A 20,766-nucleotide genomic window follows, 5' to 3' on the forward strand; every position below is an offset into this window, starting at 1 on the left:
TTTGTTATTGTTTACCTATTTTATTTTATTTTTTCCCTTTAAATCCTTTTATATACTGAACGATCTCCCTGTTGGTTTTCAGGGGAAAATCTTTTATTTATTTATTAATTATACAGCAGATTCTTATTGGTCATTGATTTTATACACATCAGAGTATACATGTCAATCCCAATCGCCCTATTCATCACACCCCCTCCCACCTCCCCCGCCACTTTCTGCTCTTGGTGTCCATACATTTGTTCTCTACAACTGTGTCTCAATTTCTGCCTGCAAACCGGTTCATCTGTACCATTTTTCTAGGTTCCACATATATGTTAATATACGATGTTTGTTTTTCTCTTTCTGACTTACTTCACTCTGTATAACAGTCTCTAGGTCCATCCACGTCCCTACAAATGATCCAATTTCGTTTCTTTTTATGGCTGAGTAATATTCCATTGTGTATATGTATCACATCTTCTTTATCCGTTCATCTGTCGATGGGCATTTAGGCTGCTTCCATGACCTGGCTATTGTAAATGGTGCTGCAGTGAACATTGGGGTTCATGTGTCTTTTTGAATTATGGTTTTCTCTGGGTATATGCCCAGTAGTGGGATTGCTGGGTCTTATGGTAATTCTATTTTTAGTTTTTTAAGGAACCTCCATACTGTTTACCATAGTGGCTGTATCAATTTACATTCCCACCAACAGTGCAAGAGGGTTCCTTTTTCTCCACACCCCCTCCAGCATTTGTTGTTTGTAGATTTTTGGATGAAACCCATTCTAACTGGTGTGAGGTGATACCTCATTGTAGTTTTGATTTGCATTTCTCTAATAATTAGTGATATTGAGCAGCTTTTCATGTGCTTCTTGGCCATCTGTATGTCTTCTTTAGAGAAATGTCTATTTGGGTCTTCTGCCCATTTTTGGATTGGGTTGTTTGTTTTTTTAATATTGAGCTGCATGAGCTGTTTATATATTTTGGAGATTAATCCTTTGTCCGTTGATTCGTTTGCAAATATTTTATCCCTTTCTGAGGGTTGTCTTTTCGTCTTGTGTATGGTTTCCTTTGCTGTGCAAAAGCTTTTATGTTTCATTAGGTCCCATTTGTTTATTTTTGTTTTTATTTCCATTACTCTAGGAGGTGGATCAAAAAAGATCTTGCCGTGATTTATGTCAAAGAGTGTTCTTCCTATGTTTTCCTCTAAGAGTTTTCTAGTGACTGGCCTTACATGTAGGTCTTTAATCCATTTTGAGTTTATTTTTGTGTATGGTTTTAGGGAGTGTTCTAATTTCATTCTTTTACATGTAGCTGTCCAGTTTTCCCAGCACCACTTATTGAAGAGACTGTCTTTTCTCCATTGTATATCCTTGTCTCCTTTGTCATAGATTAGTTGACCATAGCTGCGTGGGTTTACCTCTGGGCTTTCTATCTTGTTCCATTGATCTATGTTTCTGTTTTTGTGCCAGTACCATATTGTCTTGATTACTGTAGCTTTGTAGTATAGTTTGAAGTCAGGGAGTCTGATTCCTCCAGCTCCATTTTTTTCCCTCAAGACTGCTTTGGCTTTCGGGGTCTTTTGTGTCTCCATAGAAATTTTAAGAGTTTTTGTTCTAGTTCTGTAAAAAATGCCATTGGTAATTTGATAGGGATTGGATTGAATCTATAGATTGCTTTGGGTAGTATAGTCATTTTCACAATATTGATTCTTCCAATCCAAGAACATGGTATATCTCTCCATCTGTTGGTATCATCTTTGATTTCTTTCATCAGTGTCTTATAGTTTTCTGCATACAGGTCTTTTGTCTCCCTAGGTAGGTTTTTTCCTAGGTATTTTATTCTTCCTGTTGCAATGATAAATAGGAGTGTTTCCTTAATTTCTCTTTCAGATTTTTCATCATTAGTGTATAGGAATGCAAGAGATTTCTTTGCATTAATTTTGTATCCTGAAACTTTACCAGATTCATTGATTAGCTCTAGTAGTTTTCTGGTGGCATCTTTAGGATTCTCTATGTATAGTATCATGTCATCTGCAAACAGTGACAGTTTTACTTCTTTTCCAATTTGGATTCCTATTATTTCTTTTTCTTCTCTGATTGCTGAGGCTAGGACTTCCAAAACTATGTTGAATAATAGCAGTGAGAGTAGACATCCTTGTCTTGTTCCTTATCTTAGAGGAAATGCTTTCAGTTTTTCACCATTGAGAATGATGTTTGCTGTGGGTTTGTCATATATGACCTTTATTATGTTGAGGTATGTTCCCTCTATGCCCACTTTCTGGAGAGTTTTTTATCATAAATGGGTGTTGAATTTTGTCAAAAGCTTTTTCTACATCTATTGAGATGATCATGTGATTTTTATTCTTCAGTGTGTTAATATGGTATATCACATTGATTGATCTGCTTATATTAAAGAATCCTTGCATCCCTGGCATAAATCCCACTTGATCATGGTGTATGATCCTTTTAATGTGTTGTTGGATTCTGTTTGCTAGTATTTTGTTGAGGATTTTTGCATCTATATTCATCATTGATAGTGGTCTGTAATTTTCTTTTATTGTAGTATCTTTGTCCGGTTTTGGTATCAGGGTGATGGTGGCCTCATAGAATGAGTTTGAGAGTGTTCCTTCCTCTGCAGTTTTTTGGAAGAGTTTGAGAAGGATTGGTATTAGTTCTTCTCTAAATGTTTGATAGAATTCATCTGTGAAGCCATCTGGTCCTGGACTTTTGTTTGCTGGAAGATTTTTAATCACAGTTTCAATTTCATTACTTGTGATTGGTCTTTTCATATTTTCTATTTCTTCCTGGTTCAGTTTTGGAAGGTTATAACTTTCTAAGAATTTGTCCATTTCTTCCAGGTCGTCCATTTTATTGGCATAGAGTTGCTTGTAGTAGTCTCTTAGGATGCTTTGTATTTCTGTGGTGTCTGTTGTAACTTCTCCTTTTTCAATTCTAATTCTATTGATTTGAGTCCTCTCCCTCTTTTTCTTGATGAGTCTGGCTAATGGTTTATCAATTTTGTTTATCTTCTCAAAGAACCAGCTTTTAGTTTTATTGATCTTTGCTATTATTTTCTTTGTTTCTATTTCATTTATTTCTGCTCTGATCTTTATGATTTCTTTCCTTCTGCTAACTTTGGGGTTTGTTTGTTCTTCTTTTTCTAGTTCCTTTAGGTGTAAGGGTAGATTATTTATTTGATATTTTGCTTGTTTCTTGAGGTAGGCTTGTATAGCTATAAACTTCTCTCTTAGAACTGCTTTTGCTGCATCCCATAGGTTTTGGATTGTTGTGTTTTCATTGTCATTTGTCTCTAGGTATTTTTTGATTTCCTGTTTGATTTCTTCAGTGATCTCTTGATTATTTAGTAACATAGTGTTTAGCCTATGTTTTTCCCCCTGTAATTCATTTCTAATCTCATAGCGTTGTGGTCAGAAAAGATGCTTGATATGATTTCAATTTTCTTAAATTTACTGAGGCTTGATTTGTGATCCAAGATGTGATCTACCCTGGAGCACGTTCTGTGCACACTTGAGAAGAAAGTGTAATCTGTTTTTGGATGGAATGTCCTATAAATATCAGTTAAATCTATCTGGTCTGTTGTGTCATTTAAAGCTTCTGTTTCCTTACTTATTTTCATTTTGGATAATCTGTCCATTGGTGTAAGTGAGGTGTTAAAGTCTCCCACAATTATTGTGTTACTGTCGATTTCCTCTTTTACATCTGTTAGCAGTTGCCTTATGTATTGAGGTGCTCCTCTGTTGGGTCCATATATATTTATAATTGTTATATCTTCTTCTTGGATTGATCCCTTGATAATTATTTAGTGTTCTTCCTTGTCTCTTGTAACATTCTTTATTTTAAAGTCTATTTTATCTGAAATGAGTATTGCTACTCCAGCTTTCTATCTTTTTTTTTTTTTTTTTTTTGCGGTACGCAGGCCTCTCACTGTTGTGGCCTCTCCCGTTGCGGAGCAGCAGCTCTAGATGCTCAGGCTCAGTGGCCATGGCTTACGGGCCCAGCCACTCCGCAGCATGTGGGATCTTCCTGGACTGGGGCATGAACCTGCGTCCCCTGCATTGGCACATGGGCTCTCAAGCACTGTGCCACCAGGGAAGCCCTCCAGCTTTCTTTTGATTTCCATTTGCATGGAATATTTTTTTCCATCCCCTCACTTTCAGTCTGTATGTGTCCCTAGGTCTGAAGTGGGTCTCTTATAGACAGCATATATATGGGTCTTGTTTCTGTATCTATTCAGCAAGCCTGTGTCTTTTGGGTGCAGCATTTAATCCATTCACGTTTAGGGTAATTATCGATATGTATGTTCCTATGACCATTTTGTTAATTGTTTTGGGTTTGTTTTTGTAGGTCCTTTTCTTCTCTTGTGTTTCCCACTTAGAGAAGTTCCTTTAGCATTTGTTGTAGAGCTGGTTTGGTGGTGCTGAATTCTCTTAGCTTTTGCTTGTCTGTAAAGCTTTTGATTTCTCCATCGAATCTGAATGAGATCCTTGTGTGGTACAGTAATCTTGGTTGTAGCTTCTTCCCTTTCATCACTTTATAAGTATATCATGCCATTCCCTTCTGGCTTGTAGAATTTCTGCTGAGAAATCAGCTGTTAACCTTATGGGAGTTCCATTGTACGTTATTTGTCGTTTTTCCCTTGCTGCTTTCAATAATTTTTCTTTGTCTTTAATTTTTGCCAATTTGATTACTATGTGTCTCAGCGTGTTTCTCCTTGGGTTTATCCTGTATGGGACTCGCTGCGCTTCCTGGACTTAGGTGGCTATTTCCTTTCCCATGTTAGGGAAGTTTTCGAGTATAATCTCTTGAAATCTTTTCTCTGGTCCTTTCTCTCTCTCTTCTCCTTCTGGGACACGTATAATGCGAATGTTGTTGCATTTAATGTTGTCCCAGAGGTCTCTTAGGCTGTCCTCATTTCTTTTCATTCTTTTTTCTTTATTCTGTTCTGCAGCAGTGAATTCCACCATTCTGTCTTCCAGGTCACTTATCCGTTCTTCTGCCTCAGTTATTCTGCTGTTGATTCCTTCTGGTGTAGTTTTCATTTCAGTTATTGTATTGTTCATGTCTGTTTGTTCTTTAATTCTTCTAGGTCTTTGTTAAATATTTCTTGCATCTTCTTGCTCTTTGCCTCCATTCTTTTTCTGAGGGCCTGGATCATCTTCACTATTATTATTCTGGATTCTTTTTCTGGAAGGTTGCCTATCTCCACTTCACTTAGTTGTTTTTCTGGGGTTTTATCTTGTTCCTTTATCTGGTTCATAGCCCTCTGCCTTTTCATCTTGTCTGTCTTTCTGTGAATGTGGTTTTTGTTCCACAGGCTGCAGGATTGTAGTTCTTCTTGCTTCTGTTGTCTGCCCTCTGGTGGATGAGGTTATCTAAGAGGCTTGTGCAGGTTTCCTGATGGGAGGGAGTGGTGGTAGGTAGAGCTGGGTGTTGCTCTGGTGGGCAGAGCTCAGTAGAACTTTAATCTGCTTGACTGCTAATGGGTGGGGCTGGGTTCCCTCCCTGTTGGTTGTTTGGCCTGAGGCAACCCAACACTGGAGCCTACCTGAGCTCTTTGGTGGGGCTAATGACAGACTCTGGGAGGGATCACGCCAAGGAGTACTTCCCAGAACTTCTGCTGCCAGTGTTCTTGTCCCTATGGTGAGCCACAGCCATCCCCTGCCTCTGCAGGAGACCTTCCAACACTAGCAGGTAGGTCTGGTTCAGTCTCCCCTGGGGTCACTGCTCCTTCCCCTGGGTCCCTATGCACACACCAGTTTGTGTGTGCCCTCCAAGAGTGGAGTCTCTGTTTCTCCCAGTCCTGTTGAAGTCCTGCATCAAATCCCACTAGGCTTCAATGTCTGATTCTCTAGGAATTCCTCCTCCCGTTGCCGGACCCCCACGTTGGGAAGCCTGACGTGGGGCTCAGACCCTTCACTCTAGTGGGTGGACTTCTGTGGTATAAGTGTTCTCCAGTCTGTGAGTCACCCACCCAGCAGTTATGGGATTTGATTTTGCTGTGATTGCGCCCCGCCTACCATCTCATTGTGGCTTCTCCTTTGTCTTTGGACGTGGGTTATCTTTTTTGGTGAGTTCCAGTGTCTTCCTGCCGATGATTGTCCAGCAGCTAGTTGTGATTTTGGTGTTCTCACAAGAGGGAGTGAGAGCACGTCCTTCTACTCCACCATCTTGGTTCAGGCTCTGAAGCTCAGGTTCTTGATATCTCATCGCAGGAAGAATTCAGTGAGAGACAGTGGATTTATTTAGAGAGAAACAAACTACACAGACAGAGTGTGGGCCATCTCCGAAGGTGAGAAAGGCACCAGGGTATGGGGTTGTCAGTTTTTATAGGGCTGGGTAATTTCATAGTCTAATGAGTGGGAGGAGGATTCCAGCTATTTTAGGAAGGGGCGGGGATTTCCAGGAATTGGGCCACGGCCCACTTTTTGATCCTTATGGTTGGTCTTGGAACTGTCGTGGCGCCTGTGGGTGTGTCATTTAGCTTGCTGAAGTGTTACAGTGAGCGTATACTGAGGCTTATGGTCTAGTGGAAGTGGACTTCTCTGCCATCTTGGACCCATTTGATTCTAATCAGTTTATGTCATGTCCTTGGGCTATGTCATTCTTTCAGAGGTTGTGCCTTGCCCCCTTCCCTCCTGTTTCATTCCTTCCTCAACTTTCAGTTTTGGTCCAGAGGGAAGAGCTCTGTACTAAATCAGGACACCCAGATTCAAGTCCTGGTCTGCCACTTGGTGGCTGAGAGACTTTGGGCAAATCCTTTTACTTGTCTGTGCCATGGGGTGGCTGTGAAGGCCCAGTGAGGAAACATGGTCCGGGCGCACAGCCTGGACTCCACGGACTCTCTCTTTCTGCTTTGAGCCCTGAGGTGTGGGGAGTCACTCAGTTTACCTTGAGCCCTGGGCCCTTCCTCTCTTTTCTCTCAGTCAACCTGGATCAGAAGGGGAGGTCAGTGGAAAAGCCAAACAGCCAGATTTTGGGGTAGAGGTGGCCTGTGTGAGTGCGACCCTGTGTGAGGCGTGGAGCCGCGACCCTGACTTGGCCCGCTCTCTTCCAGCCCTGAAGGATGGCTGCCATGTTGGGGGACACCATCATGGTGATCAAAGGCCTTGCCAAGCTGACCCAGGCGGCCGTGGAGACCCACCTGCTGCACCTGGGCCTCGGCAGGGAGCTCATTATGGCGGCCAGGGCCCTGCAGTCCACGGCCGCAGAGCAGATCGGCATGGTCTTGGGGCAGGTGCAGGTAAGGAAGCCAGTTGGCAGTGGGCGGGGTGCCAGTGGGAGAGGGGGCCTTGACGTTTCACCCTCCAAGGGGAGGGTTTTAAGCAAAAACAAGGGCTGGAGCCATGGGTGTCAACACGGCGTGCTGTAGCAGAGCGCCATCCACTGTGGCATCACCTGCATGGTTCCCGCCCCCCCCCCCCCCCCGTTCCTGACAGTCTGAGGGCATGGGGAGGGGGCGCGTGTGTGTGCGCGCGTGCACACGTGTGTTCCTGGGCATGTGTATGTTGGGAGCTGTGCTGCAAGGGTGCCCTGCTGCCGCACTCCTCCCGTTTCTGCTCTGACCTTCTGGACAAGGACACGCACGCCCCTCCAGGCTGTGGGACATCCCAGCCCGCCGGCCTCTGGTCATTCTCACAGTTAGGATTCCCAGCTCTCCCCTCGTGCTCTCTAAGGGTCCAGTGGCGGTACTGTGTCTCTCTCTCTCTACACAGATACCTTCAACTTGCAGAGGTGTTCACATCTGTGATCTCTTACAAGCCTCACCGCTGTCCTGGGAGGGCTGCAGACCCAAATGCTTACCCCCCTTTCTCAGACGGGGAAGCTGAGACTAAGCAGTTTGATGCGATTACTGATTGACAGGACCGGGATCCTGTGTCCTCTTCCCAGTCTCAGACTCCCCGCCCGCCCTCTCTCTGCTGCGGCTGGGCTGTGCCCTTGGCAGCCTCATTTGGTGCCTTCGCCGGTGAGGAGCCATCGCCTTCCTGTCGGGTGTTTGCCTGTGGAGCATCCAGGAAGTGAGGTTGCCCAGCACCCTTGGGCCGCCCAGGAGAGAGGAGCCTGCTAGACGTGGGCAGGCCTCCCTGAAGGCTGAGAGGGAGCCCAGGCTCCCCACTCACCCCTCTGCTCCCCTCGGACAGGCCTGGCCCTGGTCCTTGGAAGAGGCAGGGCCAGGCCCTGGGACAGCCCCTCGGAGGTAGGAGGGAGTGGGCGGTCCCCCACCACGAAGGAGGCGCCGAGCAGGGCGATGGGCTCCAGTGCGCTCCCGTTCTCTCCCTGCACACTCAGACGTGGGTTCCTCCCCTGTCTGTGAGGGGACGGAGGGGCAGGTACTCCAGAAACCTCTCTCCCTCTAGCTCCTCAAGGGATTTGTTCACTTATTCATTCAGCAGACATTTACTGAGTCTGGTCCCATTGAGACACCGAGGCCCCTTGGCTGCCACATAAATAGCTTATGGTAATGCAGGGCCGGCGGCCAGCGCTGGGGTAGTGGGGTAGGAGGGGTGAGCCCGCGGCCAGCGTGGGAGCTACAGGGGTCATGTGGCTCTCGGACCTTGTCCTAGACTCCCTCACTCCAGGGCTTCCCTGGCCATCTTGACAGGTGCCCCTGTCAAATTCCAAATAGAATTCATTTCTGCTCCGAGGAAGGTGCTGTCAGGCCGCCTCGGGGCGGCCCGCGGGGCAGGCCTTGGCTTGGCAAGGCTCTGCCCTTGGCTGCCTGGTGGGCCTTTACCAGATTATTTCAGCTCTCTCGGCCTCCGTTTGCCACTTATGAAATGAGAGTAGCAGCCTTCTCTTTCCTTCCTCTGGAGGGCAAGTCTTATCTGCTTAGATCCCACAGTGTCTTATAAAGCTGAGAGTGAGAAGGCTTTGGGGTCTGCTGCTGTTTCTGCAGAACTTACAGGCAGCACTCCATGCACTGAGTCCATTTCAGTGGAATCAGGGAATCCAGGTCCCCGACCTCCCTTCAGGAGTCAGTGCTGTTCTAATGATAACCTTCTCAGCCCTGTTCCCCTGGCTCCGTCTGTGCCCCACGTAACTCTGTGACCGTGGGGTGCCCTCTTTTCAGATGAGGAGGTGGCAGAGAGGGGTCAGGAACTCTCTCCAGGTCGCTAGGGATTCAAAAGTGGAAAGAACCCAGGCCTGAGGCTCAGGTCTCGGCGACTGTTACAGAGAAAACATGGTGTTCTCTCCCCCTCCTCTCCTGTCCTGTGCGCCCTGCTCCTGGAAGAGTCAGGCCAGGCCCTGGATGTGACAGGGAGAGCTCCTTGGGGGGCGCTCAAGGCTGACTGGCCAGAGCCGCGGCTGCAGCAGGGCGCTGGCCTGGAGAGGCCGGCAGGGCCGCCCTACCTGTGTGTTGCGCTCGCCTCCTCTGGTCTTTGGTTGTGCTCTTACCTCTCAAAGCTTTCCTCATCTTTTGCCCTGGTTCACCTTCCCCAGAGCCCTGGTAGCCTCTCTTGAGCCCGGATTTACAGGCGAGGGGCTTGCTGCTGGGAGAGTGGTCGCTCCCCTGGTCTGGGCCGGGCACCCAGCAGGCGCTCAGGGACCATGGGCGGCTGGCTTGCCGGGGCCCCCATGGCAGAGCCCTGGCAGGAGCGGGGCTGGAACCCGGGCCTCCTGGCTCCTGGGCTGCTGCTTGCCTCCGGAACTGGCCACAGGCCACGGGGGCGACATGTAGGGCCCTCCAGAGGGTCAGAGGGTGGGATGCGCTGGTGTGCTGTCCTGGCCAGAAGGGTATGCACACGGAGGGGCTCCTGGCTGGCCTCTGGCTCCTCTCACGTTGGCGTTTGTTCCCTGCAGGGTCAGGAGAAGCATGAAGAGGCTTATTCCAAGAGTTCTGACGACCCGCAAGCAGAATTCCACTTCTCCGGGCTGAGGGCCGAGGGCGCCTCCGAGGAGTCGTCTGCGGCCTCCTCCCCCGCTCAGTGCCCTCCGGCCCAGGATCGCGCCCGCAGCCAGGGTCCAGCCCCTGCCCGTGTTGCTAGCGGACCCTTTAGGGAAGGCGGGCTCCGGGGCCAGGCCGCCTCCCCTGTGGGCAGGGAGAACGGGCCGCTCTTCGCAGACCCCAGAGACCCATTCTCTGCCGTGGGCCTGCAGCGAAGGTTCTACCACCAGGACCAGTCCCCTGTGAGGGGCCTGGCGGCTGAGGACATTGAGAAGGCCCGGCAGGCCAAGGCTCGCCCCGAGAGCAAGCCGCACAAGCAGACGGTGCGCGCAGGAGGCCCCCAGGGTGGGGCTGGGGGGTTCCCCCAGTGCGGCTGGTGTCAGGTCCTCTCTTCGGGGACATCCTTCGGGTGCCGTGGCCTGGAATGTCAGGCACGCGGGCGCCTCTTCTGGGAGGGGTGTGCTGCTGGGCGGAGCTGCTGCCTTTGGGGGTGGAGAGGGCGTGCGGGGGACGGTGTGAACCCCTGAAGGTCGGTCCCGTCCCTGTCCACTGATCCCCTGAGGTCTCTTTCTTTTCTCCCCCCAGCTCAGTGAGCGGGCTCGCGAGCGGAAGGTGCCAGTGACGCGGATTGGGCGGTTGGCCAACTTTGGAGGTGAGGTGCCAGTGGAGCGGGGCCGCCATGGGGCCTGTGTGTGGCGGGGAGGCTGGGGACTCAGGGGTGCCCCGGGGAGGGTGGTAGCTCCTGTGTTAGCCGTGCCGGGATGTTTTCCATGGGTGGGCGATTCAGTCTCTGCCTCAGCTCACCCCTGGGGGTCGATGCGTGGCTGATTCCACGCTGTGAGCTGCGTCTTTGCTTCTCGGGGGGCAGCATCTGCAGCATCAGCTTTTCACTCAGGCCTTTGGAGGCCCCTGCAGGGAGGACGTGGGACAGTGGGGCTCTTCGGCTCCTGGACCCAGTGGTTTTTGCCCAGCCATCTGGGGGCCCGTTTGCTGGATTTCCACGGGCCTGCAGGCGTCAGTGGAATGAGAAAGAGGTGCCGTGGCCCTGAGCTGCTGTCATCCGTTTTAGCGTGCTGAGGAGTTGTGAGTTTGTTCTTTTCTTTAGGGGTTTACATAGCCATTGTGTCCAGTACCCCTGTGCTCTCTTCGTCCGAGTTGGAGGATCATTTTATAGGGAAGGTTTACAGCGGTTGTCTCTGCTTTTATGACATTGTATTGTCATATCTGACCAAGATGTTCCTCTTGAAAGTGCCGTCCTTTGCTATGGTTCTACTTGAAGGAGTGACTTCCCTAAAGCCCGCTTATCCTCAGTAGGTTCTGCAGACAATACAGTTACTGAAAGTAACAGCCTTGGCAACTTGATTCACGTACCCACCTGGGGCCCGTGCTTATTTGCAAGGCTCTGTGTAACAGTGGTCGCATCGATTGGTTCATGTTGATGCCAGTGCTGACTCGTCATGAAAGCGCGCTCTCATGTGTCTGAGCCTTTACCTACCTGCCTTTTGCTTTGCTGGTTTGTGTGTCTCCCCTCCCACGGACCATACATCAGGCACGCTGCTCTCCCCCGGCTGCCTCTTCTCTTCTGGGAACCCCATCTTACCCCTCGTTCAGGAGTGGCTCTGTGCTCCCTGATAACCTGGTCCTCTGGAAGCTGGCCTGATGTGTGGGTTCTAACATTGAAGGAAGGCTGGCTGTCTTCCTTAGGTGCAGAGCAAACTAGGTTAATTGGATAGAATTTTCTCAACTCTGAGGCTTTCTTCCATAATTATTATCTTAAAATTTGGCATCTGCTGCTACTTAGCTTTTCAGGAATCTAGCATACAGTGTCATCTGAGTTTTAGCACAAAATTATTGCTTCATTTCACTTTAATGGGTTAGCGTTTTAAGCAGTTCCTCATAGAACATTGTAACTCCCTGGGGTGCTGCTACCAGAATGGATTTGAGTTGCTGTTCTGGTGGCCTCCAGTGGTCCTTATCCCCCAGAAGACATGGCACTTTTCCTGCTTTGCTCAGTGGCTATTAGTTGGGACATTTATTATTCTTAAAGTATTAGATGGAGATTCTTTTCTCTCCCCCCATTAGTTTGAGGGCAGGAACTGTTCTCTTCTTACTTTGTAGTTAGTCTTTCTCTGTAACCTATAATCCTCCTCCCCTCACTGCAGACCAGGGCTCACCACAGAGCTCTGTCCCCGTAAGGCTTAGTTTGACTGATGTATTTTAGAATGTGAGTAAGCCTCTCTCGTGAGTCTTTGCCGGGGTGAGGTGGTGGAGGACCTGTTTGGGAAAAGTGGTCAGGATGAAGGTCGTGATGGCCAATTAGTATTTGATGGAAGTCCTGGAGAAGCAGGCAAGAATCAGGCCTTTTTGGGTGGTGGGTTAAGGAAAGCAGACTGAAGTGAAAGCGGTTGTATAGGAAGGTGTGTAGGACAAAAAGTCAACTTCATTAAAACCAGGGTACAGGGCTCCCCTCAAGGCGTGGGGGACGTGGGCTGCCATTGGGAGCTGGGGTTGGGGTGAGGAGAGACCCTGGTCTTTGTAGGGGCTTTGCACCATCAGGAGCCTCTTGAGCCCTTACTGACAGCTGCCTGATGCCTGGAGCCGCCCTTCCGAGTCTGTGCTGAAGATTTGCTCACAGCTGTGATTCTCAGCTGCACACGTTGTTGCCCAAGCAGTTGGCAGCTCATGTTTCAGGATTAGAGGTGGCAGGATGGGAGCAAAGAGGAGTCAGGTCTAGAAAGAACGTGCAGTTCTGGCCCCAGAGGTGAATTCTGGGCCTTCTACCCTATCCAGAGGTTTTCAAACTGGGGTTTATGACCCTTTAGTGAGTGTGAAATCAGTTTAGTGGGTCAGGACCAGCATTTAAAAAACAAATGAAAATAGAATGGAACTGAATAGAAAAGGATCAGAATTAGTATCATAGATCCTTAGAACTGCACATGTTGCAAAAATATTTCTGTTTCAGAGATCTAAATATACTATTGATGTATGTTCTTCATTGCACTGTGAAGTATATGGCTTACTGGTGGGTCATTATCTAAATAGTTGGAAGTAACGCTGCTCTACTTTCTTCTCCTAGAAAATACTTCTGGCCTTTCTTCCCCTCATGAGGGTGAGATGATTTTGAGGTGTAGACTAACAGACTTTAGGAAGTTGTTACACTTCAGGTATGAAAGACAGGGATTGCTCTAGATCTTAGGGTGGGTAGGATTGTATTGGGGAAGGTCAGCAGCAGGTATTCAGCTATATAGAGGCAGAAGGCAGGGGCTTTCCATTTGGGTGGCTCATTCTGATGCTGAGATGGCACAGGAACTCTAGGTCTAATTTGGCTGTGGGACATTATGGCTCTGATGCTATGGACACGGTGATCTGTGGATATTAGATTTTGTTGGAGAATGAAATGAAAGATAGCATCAGATACTGGATTTGGGGTCAGAACTGGGCTTTAGGTCATCATAAGATTTGGGTTATAATTCCGGCCCGGCTTCCTGTGACCTTGGGTCTTGCCTTGGTTTACCTTTCTGTGAAATAGGGATCTTGCCATTGACTCCAATGGGAATATACTGGTAAATGTTCCATGTGTATCGGAAAAGAATTCTGGCATTGTCAGGTGCAGTTTATCTATCTGTCTAGTTTGTTACTCATATTAATCAGATCTTTTAATGATTTTTTTGGTATGTTTATTCTTTTGTTCTTTTTAAAAAATTCTTTTTAAAATTAATTTTTATTGGAGTATGGTTGCTTTACAATGTTGTGTTAGCCTCCACTGCACAACAGAATGAATCAGCCATACACATACAGATATCCCCTCCGTTTTGGACTTCCCTCCCATTTAGGTTACCACAGTGCATTAGGTAGATTTCCCTGTGCTATAGTATGTTCCCATCAGTTGTCTATTTTACACATAGTAACAATAAAGTATAGGTGTCAATCCAAGTGTCCCAATTCCTCCCACCCCACCTCTTTCTCTCTTGGCATCCATACATTTGTTCTCTATGTCTGTGTCTCTATTTCTGCTTTGCAAATAAGAAAATCTGTACCATTTTTCTAGATGGTATGTTTATTCTGTCGGTTATCAAAAGAGACATTTAAAAGTCTTATGCTATGATCATGCATTTACCTACCTCTTAGTTCTGTCAATTTTTGCTTTGACATTTTGAAGCTGTGTTATTGGTTGCTTACAGATTCAGAATTCTTATATCCTCCTGGGGATTGACTCCTTTATTATTATGTCTTACCTCTCTTATCTCTGTGAAAGTCTACATTGTCTGATATTAGTATAGCTGTTTTCCAGCTTTTTTTTGAGGTGGTGGTGGTCGGTGTTTGCATCGTATATCTTTTTCCTTCCTTCTCCTTTCAACCTTTTGTATCCTTATATTTAAGGTATGTCTTTTGTAAGCAGCATATATATATTTTCTTTTCCTGTGATTTAGGTACAGACCATTAATCTTAGTCTTATAATGTGAGTATTTAGTTCATTTACATTTAATGGAGTTGCTGATGTATTGGGGTTTATATTTACTGTCTTAGTCTTTGTTTACTATTTGACCCATCCATTCTGTTCCCTTTTTTCTCATCTGTCTTACCTTCTTTTTAAAAATTTTTACCTTTTATTAAATTGAGGTATAGTTGATGTATATACTATGTAAGTTTCAAGTGTACAACATAGGGATTCACAATTTTTAAAAGTTAGAATCCATTTGTAGCTATTATAAAGTATTGGCTATATTCCCTGTGCTGTACTATATATCCTTGTAGCTTATTTATTTTGTACATAGTAGTTTGTACCTCTTAATTCCCTACCCCTTTCTTCCCCCTTTCCCCTTCCCTCTCCCTACTTGCCTTGCCTTCTTTTGAATTAATCAAAGAATTTTTTTTATTGTACATGTTTTCTCTATTAGTTTTTGTGTTATTATTCTACTATACTTTTAGTGGTTTCTCCCGAGATTACAGCATACATTCTTGACTTACTACAATGTAATAGAAATGATTATTTTTACTACTTCCCCAGTAATGCTATCACTTCAGAACAGTTTTAATCCCTTCTTTGTGTGTGTGTGTGTTAATGTGGATATGTATTTTGTTTCTATGTGTTTTATATTATGTACTACATTATTAAGATATGTTAAACCTCACAAGATGTTATTTCTTTGTATAGCCCATATGAATTTAGATTAGCCACATATTTACCCTTTTTGTGTTTCTTTCTCCCTTCATTTTTATATTAGAATTATTTTTGGGGTAAATTTCCTCTTCTCTGAAAAACTACCTTTTCTCTTTTTTGTAGTGCAGAGTGGTAATCATTAATTCTCTGTTTTTATTTGTGTGTAAATGTCTTTATTACATTTTTGTTTTAGAAGGTATTTTGGCTGGGTATAATACTCCATGTTCAAAATTAATTCTTTTGGACACTTTAGCAATATTATTCCATTGTCTTCTTTTTTTTGTTTTGTTTTTGTTTTTTGGCTGCACCATGCAGCATGTGGGATCTTAGTTCCCTGACCAGGGATTGAACCCACGTCCCCTGCAATGGAAGCACAAAGTCTTAACCACTGGACCACCAGAGAAGTCCCTCAGTTGTCTTCTTAACTTCCATCGTTTCTGTTGAAAACTTAGCTGTTCGTTTTATTGCTGCTCCTTTGAAAGTAATTTGTATTTTGTCCTCTGCTTTTAAAATTTTCCTTTTGCTTTTGTTTTCCATCAGTGTGACTGTGACATGCTTGGGTATGATTTACTTTGTTTTTATCCTGCTTGGGATTACAGAGCTTCTTAAATCTGCGATTGATGTCTTTCATCAATTTTGGAAAATTCTGGTCATTTCTTCAAATATTGTTTCTGCCCTGTTCTCTTTCTCCTCTCCTTCTGGGACTCCAGTTACACATATGTTAGCTCTTTCCCTTCTGTCATGTGTGTCTCCTCTACTCTTTTCTATATTTTTCATTTGTGCTTCAGTAATATAGGTTCAGAAGAGATGTCTTATCTCCTCTGCACCTATGAAATGAGGGAGAGCTGGACGATTATAGAAATGAGACCAACAGATAAAGTAGGCACTAGAGAAAACTTACCAAAAGGAGCTGAGCGCTATGTGCCTGACTTCCTGAGGGTACACGCTGGACACTTGCTGTCTCTCTAAGCAGCCAGCGCTCCTCCAGTGCTCTCTGAGGCAGCAAGACAGATGCCCTGTAGGTCCAAGAGAAGTTTGTGCCCTTGGCAGGGGCGAGGGAGCTTGGTTTCTACTTTTTCCAGGAGTATACTTTAAAAGGGACTCTTTTGTCTATTTTTTTGTCACTTAAGAGCCTCTGTGAAGGAGATTAGGGCAGTTACAGATGAGGAAGCTGAGCCACAGTTGCCAGTCACCCAGGCCCACATGTGCATCTGTGACAGTCCTGGGACCAGCGCTGAGGAGGCCTGTATCGTACAGATGGCAGTCTGAGCCTGTCGCCCCTGAATTCGTCCTGTCTCCCCTGAGCCAGCAGAGGGGCTGTCAGGTGTTTCCCCCCGCCCCACTCTGGCCTAGTTCTGAGAACCGAGGAGAATACTCTACAGGGAACTTCCTCCACTGCTCCTTCCTATTCGCCTTCCTGCGATGCTGTGGGTTGCAGCGCCCTCCCAGGCCCCCTCTTCTTCCCGGTGCCTGGTGCTGGCACGCGTGGAGGATGCAGGTGGTGGAAGAGAAGGTGGAATTACTGAGGGTTCGGGAACACCTTGAAGTGAAGGAAATATCCTTGTCCGCTGCCTTTTCTGTGTGGACTCTCTTGTCTTATCAGATCAGAAGGATTGTTGCATATGTTGAAAAAGGGAGGCCTGAGAACAGTGCCTGGCACGTGGGTGGTCCTGTGTGAGTGAAGCTGTTTTACCTTGGCCCTTGCTGCTGCAGAGGACCTCCGTGCAACCGTGCTCTATAAACATGCCTGGGGGTTCTGGCAGGTTAGGCGCCCCTCACTAAGCCTCCTCACAGATGGTGCTGTTTGTTAGAAGGCTTTTTTTTTTTTTTTTTTTTTTTTGCGGTACGCAGGCCTCTCACTGCTGTGGCCTCTCCCGTTGCGGAGCACAGGCTCAGAGGCCATGGCACACAGGCCTAGCCGCTCCGCGGCATGTGGGATCCTCCCAGACCGGGGCACGAACCTGCGTCCCCTGCATCGGCAGGCGGACTCTCAACCACTGCGCCACCAGGGAAGCCCTGTTAGAAGGCTTTTATTTACTTTTTTTTTTCTTAACCTCTGTGTCTGTGTGGGCAGAAACCCAGTGCTGCTCAGGGGGCACTCATTTGGCTCCGAAGACCTACAGAGGGACTTCGGGGAGCAAGGAGCTGGGCCAGGGGCCTGGGCTCCCTGCTCAGTCCCGCGGCCCGGGAAGCGGCCCCAAGCGCTCCCACCCCCTTGGGGAGGCCCTGCTCCTTGCTGCTCCTTACCTGCCACGCGTTTCTTGCCTGCAAAATCTCCGTTTGTGAGAGAAATGTCAGGAACTTTCTTGGAAAGGGCTGGCGCCTTCTCACAGGCTAGGGTGGCGGCCAGGCTGCTGACGGTGGCCATGGGCCCGTGGAGCCGCTTCTGCGGCTGGTCTCCCTTGGGACATCCATGCGGGCCGGGCCGGGCCCGCCTGTGGGTCAGAACATGGACAGGCGCCGCCCTAAGGGCTGGCGGGCCGAGGTGGAGTGGAAGGCCTCAGATGACGCCGGAGAGTGAGCGAGCACGGGCTCGGGCTGCCCTCACCAACGCGGGGAGTCCGAGGCAGAGGCGCTGATCTCTCCCAGGAGCTGCCTGCAGGTGCCGCCCAGCTCCGGGAGAAGAAGAGCCTGGCTGGCCTCTGCCCTTCTCTCTCTGCAAGGTTCTGAGAATGCTTTCAGGTCAGCCAGGTTGGGGATGGCGGGAGGGCCAGCCTGTTCTTGGTTCACTAGAGCAGGAGCTCCTGAGGTCAGGGCCGGCGGGGCTGCTCCCGCCTCCGGGGCCGCAGTGGGGGGGCCTGTCCCTTGGCGGCTCCTCGGGCCTGGCCCTGAGGGAGCTCGCAGGGGCACAGAAGGAGCCTGCGGCCTGCTTTGTGGAATGTTTCCTCCGTGATTCAGTGTTCAGTAACAGGTCCTTGGCCTTGGAGAGCTTTGGCTCTGCCCAGCAGCCCAGAACGGGCCAGAGAAGAGTTTGGCAGAGCGTGTGAGGGGGCCCAGCTGGGGACCCTGCAGAGAAGGGCGCTTGGCGTCTGCTCTCAGTGGCCAGCCTGGGTAACCTTTGACACGTCGGCCTCTTTGGTAGGCTTGTCTTTGGACTTGATGTAGGCAGAGAAAAATCTAGAGGCACAGAGACATTGGTGAAGGTCACTGCAGTTTGAAGGTTAGCGGTGCTGTTGCCACTTGTCTGCTGAGTCGGACAGTGTGCTGAAGGGTGGGGGAAGGGGAGGGGAGTAACCGTTTGACTGGGGACGCAGCTCTGTGCCCAGTGGCCTCCGGGGCTGGGTTGGGGTGTCAGAGGGAAACAGGCCGTAGCAGCTCCATCCCAGCATGCCACGGTGTCCTTGGGTGCATTTCCAGATGACCGTGGCCTCTGCTCTGGTCGCCAGAACTTAGGTTTCCTTGCCCGGTGTGAGACTCCCAGCCCCGCAGGGCTGTGCTCGCCAAGGCCCACTGGTCTCGGGGCATCTTTGGTATCTTCCCGGGGTCTTTGCTGTCCCTCCTGCTGTGGTCAGCGTGCTCCTCCAAATGTTCTTCACTCTCTCACCTAGTGTGCTCCCCGACTCCAGGCCAGCTGGAACTGTATTTAAAATAGAGGAAGTAGGCTCTGAGCCAGGCTCCGGGGCTTTGTGTGACTTAGTGGCAGGCCTCTCCTAGACAGTAGGGATCATCCAGTTCCAACCTCTGGACCAAGGCGATGTTAGTAAACCTTGATTTCAAAGACTGCTGATGGGAGAAGGAGGGCCCGTTACCCCACTGTCCTTAGACCACCGTCAGTGCCTGTGGGGCCTTCCCCGCACGTGAGGGCTGTAGCCCGAGCTGCTGGGAGCCCCCATGGCTTTGGCAAAATGCCCCAGTTCCCACCAATGACTGCTTTATGTTGCAGTGGCGATGCCCCTCCTTGCGACTTCAGTGAACTGGGTTAGAGAATTCTAGAGGATTGGAGGCTCTTCACACAGACTGTGAAGCGGGCGGCTGCATCCCAAGGGGAGGCTCAGGGTGGTCAGGATGTCCTTGGCCTGCAGCCATTCCTGGTCCACATTCCATTAGTGCTGCGTCCCGCCCAACGCGTTTCCCCCAACGCGTTCCCCGTCACGTTGTTTTGGGCCGGGGGAGTGTTTGTCGCGCGAGCCCGTAGCAGAGGTGATGGAAGTGGCGCTGGAGGAGGCTTTTCCAGCGAAAGCACCAACCTTGAGGCAGGTCTTCTCCGAAAACAACAGCTGTGTAGCTCCTCCCTCTTCATCCCCTCCCTTTTCAAGACGTCTGAGTGTCAGCGCGGGCCCCCAGGGGAGCGAGGCAGGTGTCTGTGTGGGGCTGCTCCAGGCCTCGTGCGTGGAGGGCTGTGGGCAGCCCCTGAGCGCATGCCCAGAGCCCTCGACCTCCTCCTTGCAGGTTTGGCCGTGGGTCTGGGCTTCGGGGCCCTGGCCGAGGTCGCCAAGAAGAGCCTCCGCCCTGAGGACCCCTCAGGTGAGCTGGGCCCTTGATGGGGAGGGGAGGGTGGGCCCTGAGAGTTGGGCCTGTCAGCTCCCAGCTCCCGCCTGCGTTCCCCGACGGTTGGCCTCCAGGGGCACCTTTCATCTTGTGTTCCGTGTTCACGGCAGCCCTGGAGTTTGAGGCCTGAAGGCTGTTCTGTTCCTGTCCCGGCCCACGTGGGCCCACCCAGCCCTCCTGGTTCCTCCGGGCCCACACGCCTTCCCTCTTCTGATAGGAACCTCCTGTTCGGCCCTGCCTCTGTCCCTGCTCTGCAGAGCTGCTGGGGCCCCAGGTCTGGCCAGGTCAGATGCCCAGGGCTCCCCGTTTGGCTGTGGTCAAGGGGCGTGGGAGCTGCTGGAAGACCCCATGGGCCCCCCCATTCCCCCACCTCGTGACCTGGGGTGGCCATCGCCTCTCCAGCTTCAGACGCTTTGTCTCGGAGGTGAAGATCATGACTCCTCCCCCCCCCCCCCCCCACCGCCTCCCAGGGTCAGCCCGGAGTCAGGTCAGAACGCTCAGTTCACCCTTGTCTGGGTGGCCAGCTGTGGGTGGTACTCCATGGAGAACATTCTGCAGACTGGCTGCTCTGAAACCTGGGGTGTTTAGTGTGCTCTGACGATGGGTCACGGGGCAGCTGGAGGCTCCACCCACCTCCTACCTGGTCCCCTCCCCCAGGCTTGTCCAGGTGTTGGGGGGAGGTGGTTAGGCAGGTGCAGGACGCTTTCCCTTCAGTGGGGTCCTGGGCGCTGTTGAGAGCAGCCCTGCTAGAGCCATCTGCTTGGTGGATTTCTCAAAGTTGACTTGAAGTCCTGGGCTGAGTGCCCCCTGGCCCTGGCCCATTCAGGGGACATCAGTTCATTCGGTACTTGACACCTCCTCCCCCCTTCCCTGGGAACCCTGAGTGATCCCCACTGCCCTGCTGTGGTGCCTGAGGCCCCTGAAGGGGGGCCTGCCAGCCACCTGGATGGCCCCGCTTCACCTGCAGGACCCTCTCGAGGGGATGGGGGCCTCTGCGGAGAAGGCGCTAGCCTGTCCTCCAGGCCCCTGAGTATGTGTGTGTCCTTGGAAGGGACCAGAGAACAGAGAGGATTAGGGAGGGTATTTTTAGTGTTGGTGCTGAGACTCTGGGAAGTGAGAAGCCAGCCTTCCCCAGGAACAACCTCTCCCATCGTCCCCACCAAAACTGGCTGCCCTCCATCCTGCCCCGTCCAAGCAGGAAAGAAGCTATACTGGCCCCAAGGTTACAGCTGG

The 20,766-nt window shown here is 49.4% G+C and overlaps 1 protein-coding gene across 3 annotated transcripts in view; it reads left to right on the forward strand.

The window, feature by feature from the left end:
* Positions 1–20,766, forward strand: part of COQ8A (coenzyme Q8A) — a 52,624-nt gene that overhangs the window by 22,193 nt on the left and 9,665 nt on the right. For all 3 annotated transcript variants that reach the window (XR_010839638.1, XM_067028910.1, XM_059068874.2), the window contains exons 2-5: positions 7,056–7,241; positions 9,800–10,207; positions 10,470–10,536; positions 19,435–19,509. Coding sequence is in view for 2 of the 3 variants with exons in the window: in XM_067028910.1 (XP_066885011.1) it covers positions 7,065–7,241; positions 9,800–10,207; positions 10,470–10,536; positions 19,435–19,509 (727 nt within the window). In the remaining variant the exon portion in view is untranslated. The remainder of the gene's footprint in view (positions 1–7,055; positions 7,242–9,799; positions 10,208–10,469; positions 10,537–19,434; positions 19,510–20,766) is intronic.

The sequence above is a fragment of the Kogia breviceps genome, chromosome 1 (assembly GCF_026419965.1).
Source record: "Kogia breviceps isolate mKogBre1 chromosome 1, mKogBre1 haplotype 1, whole genome shotgun sequence".
In the NCBI taxonomy this organism is placed as follows: Eukaryota; Metazoa; Chordata; class Mammalia; order Artiodactyla; family Physeteridae; genus Kogia; species Kogia breviceps.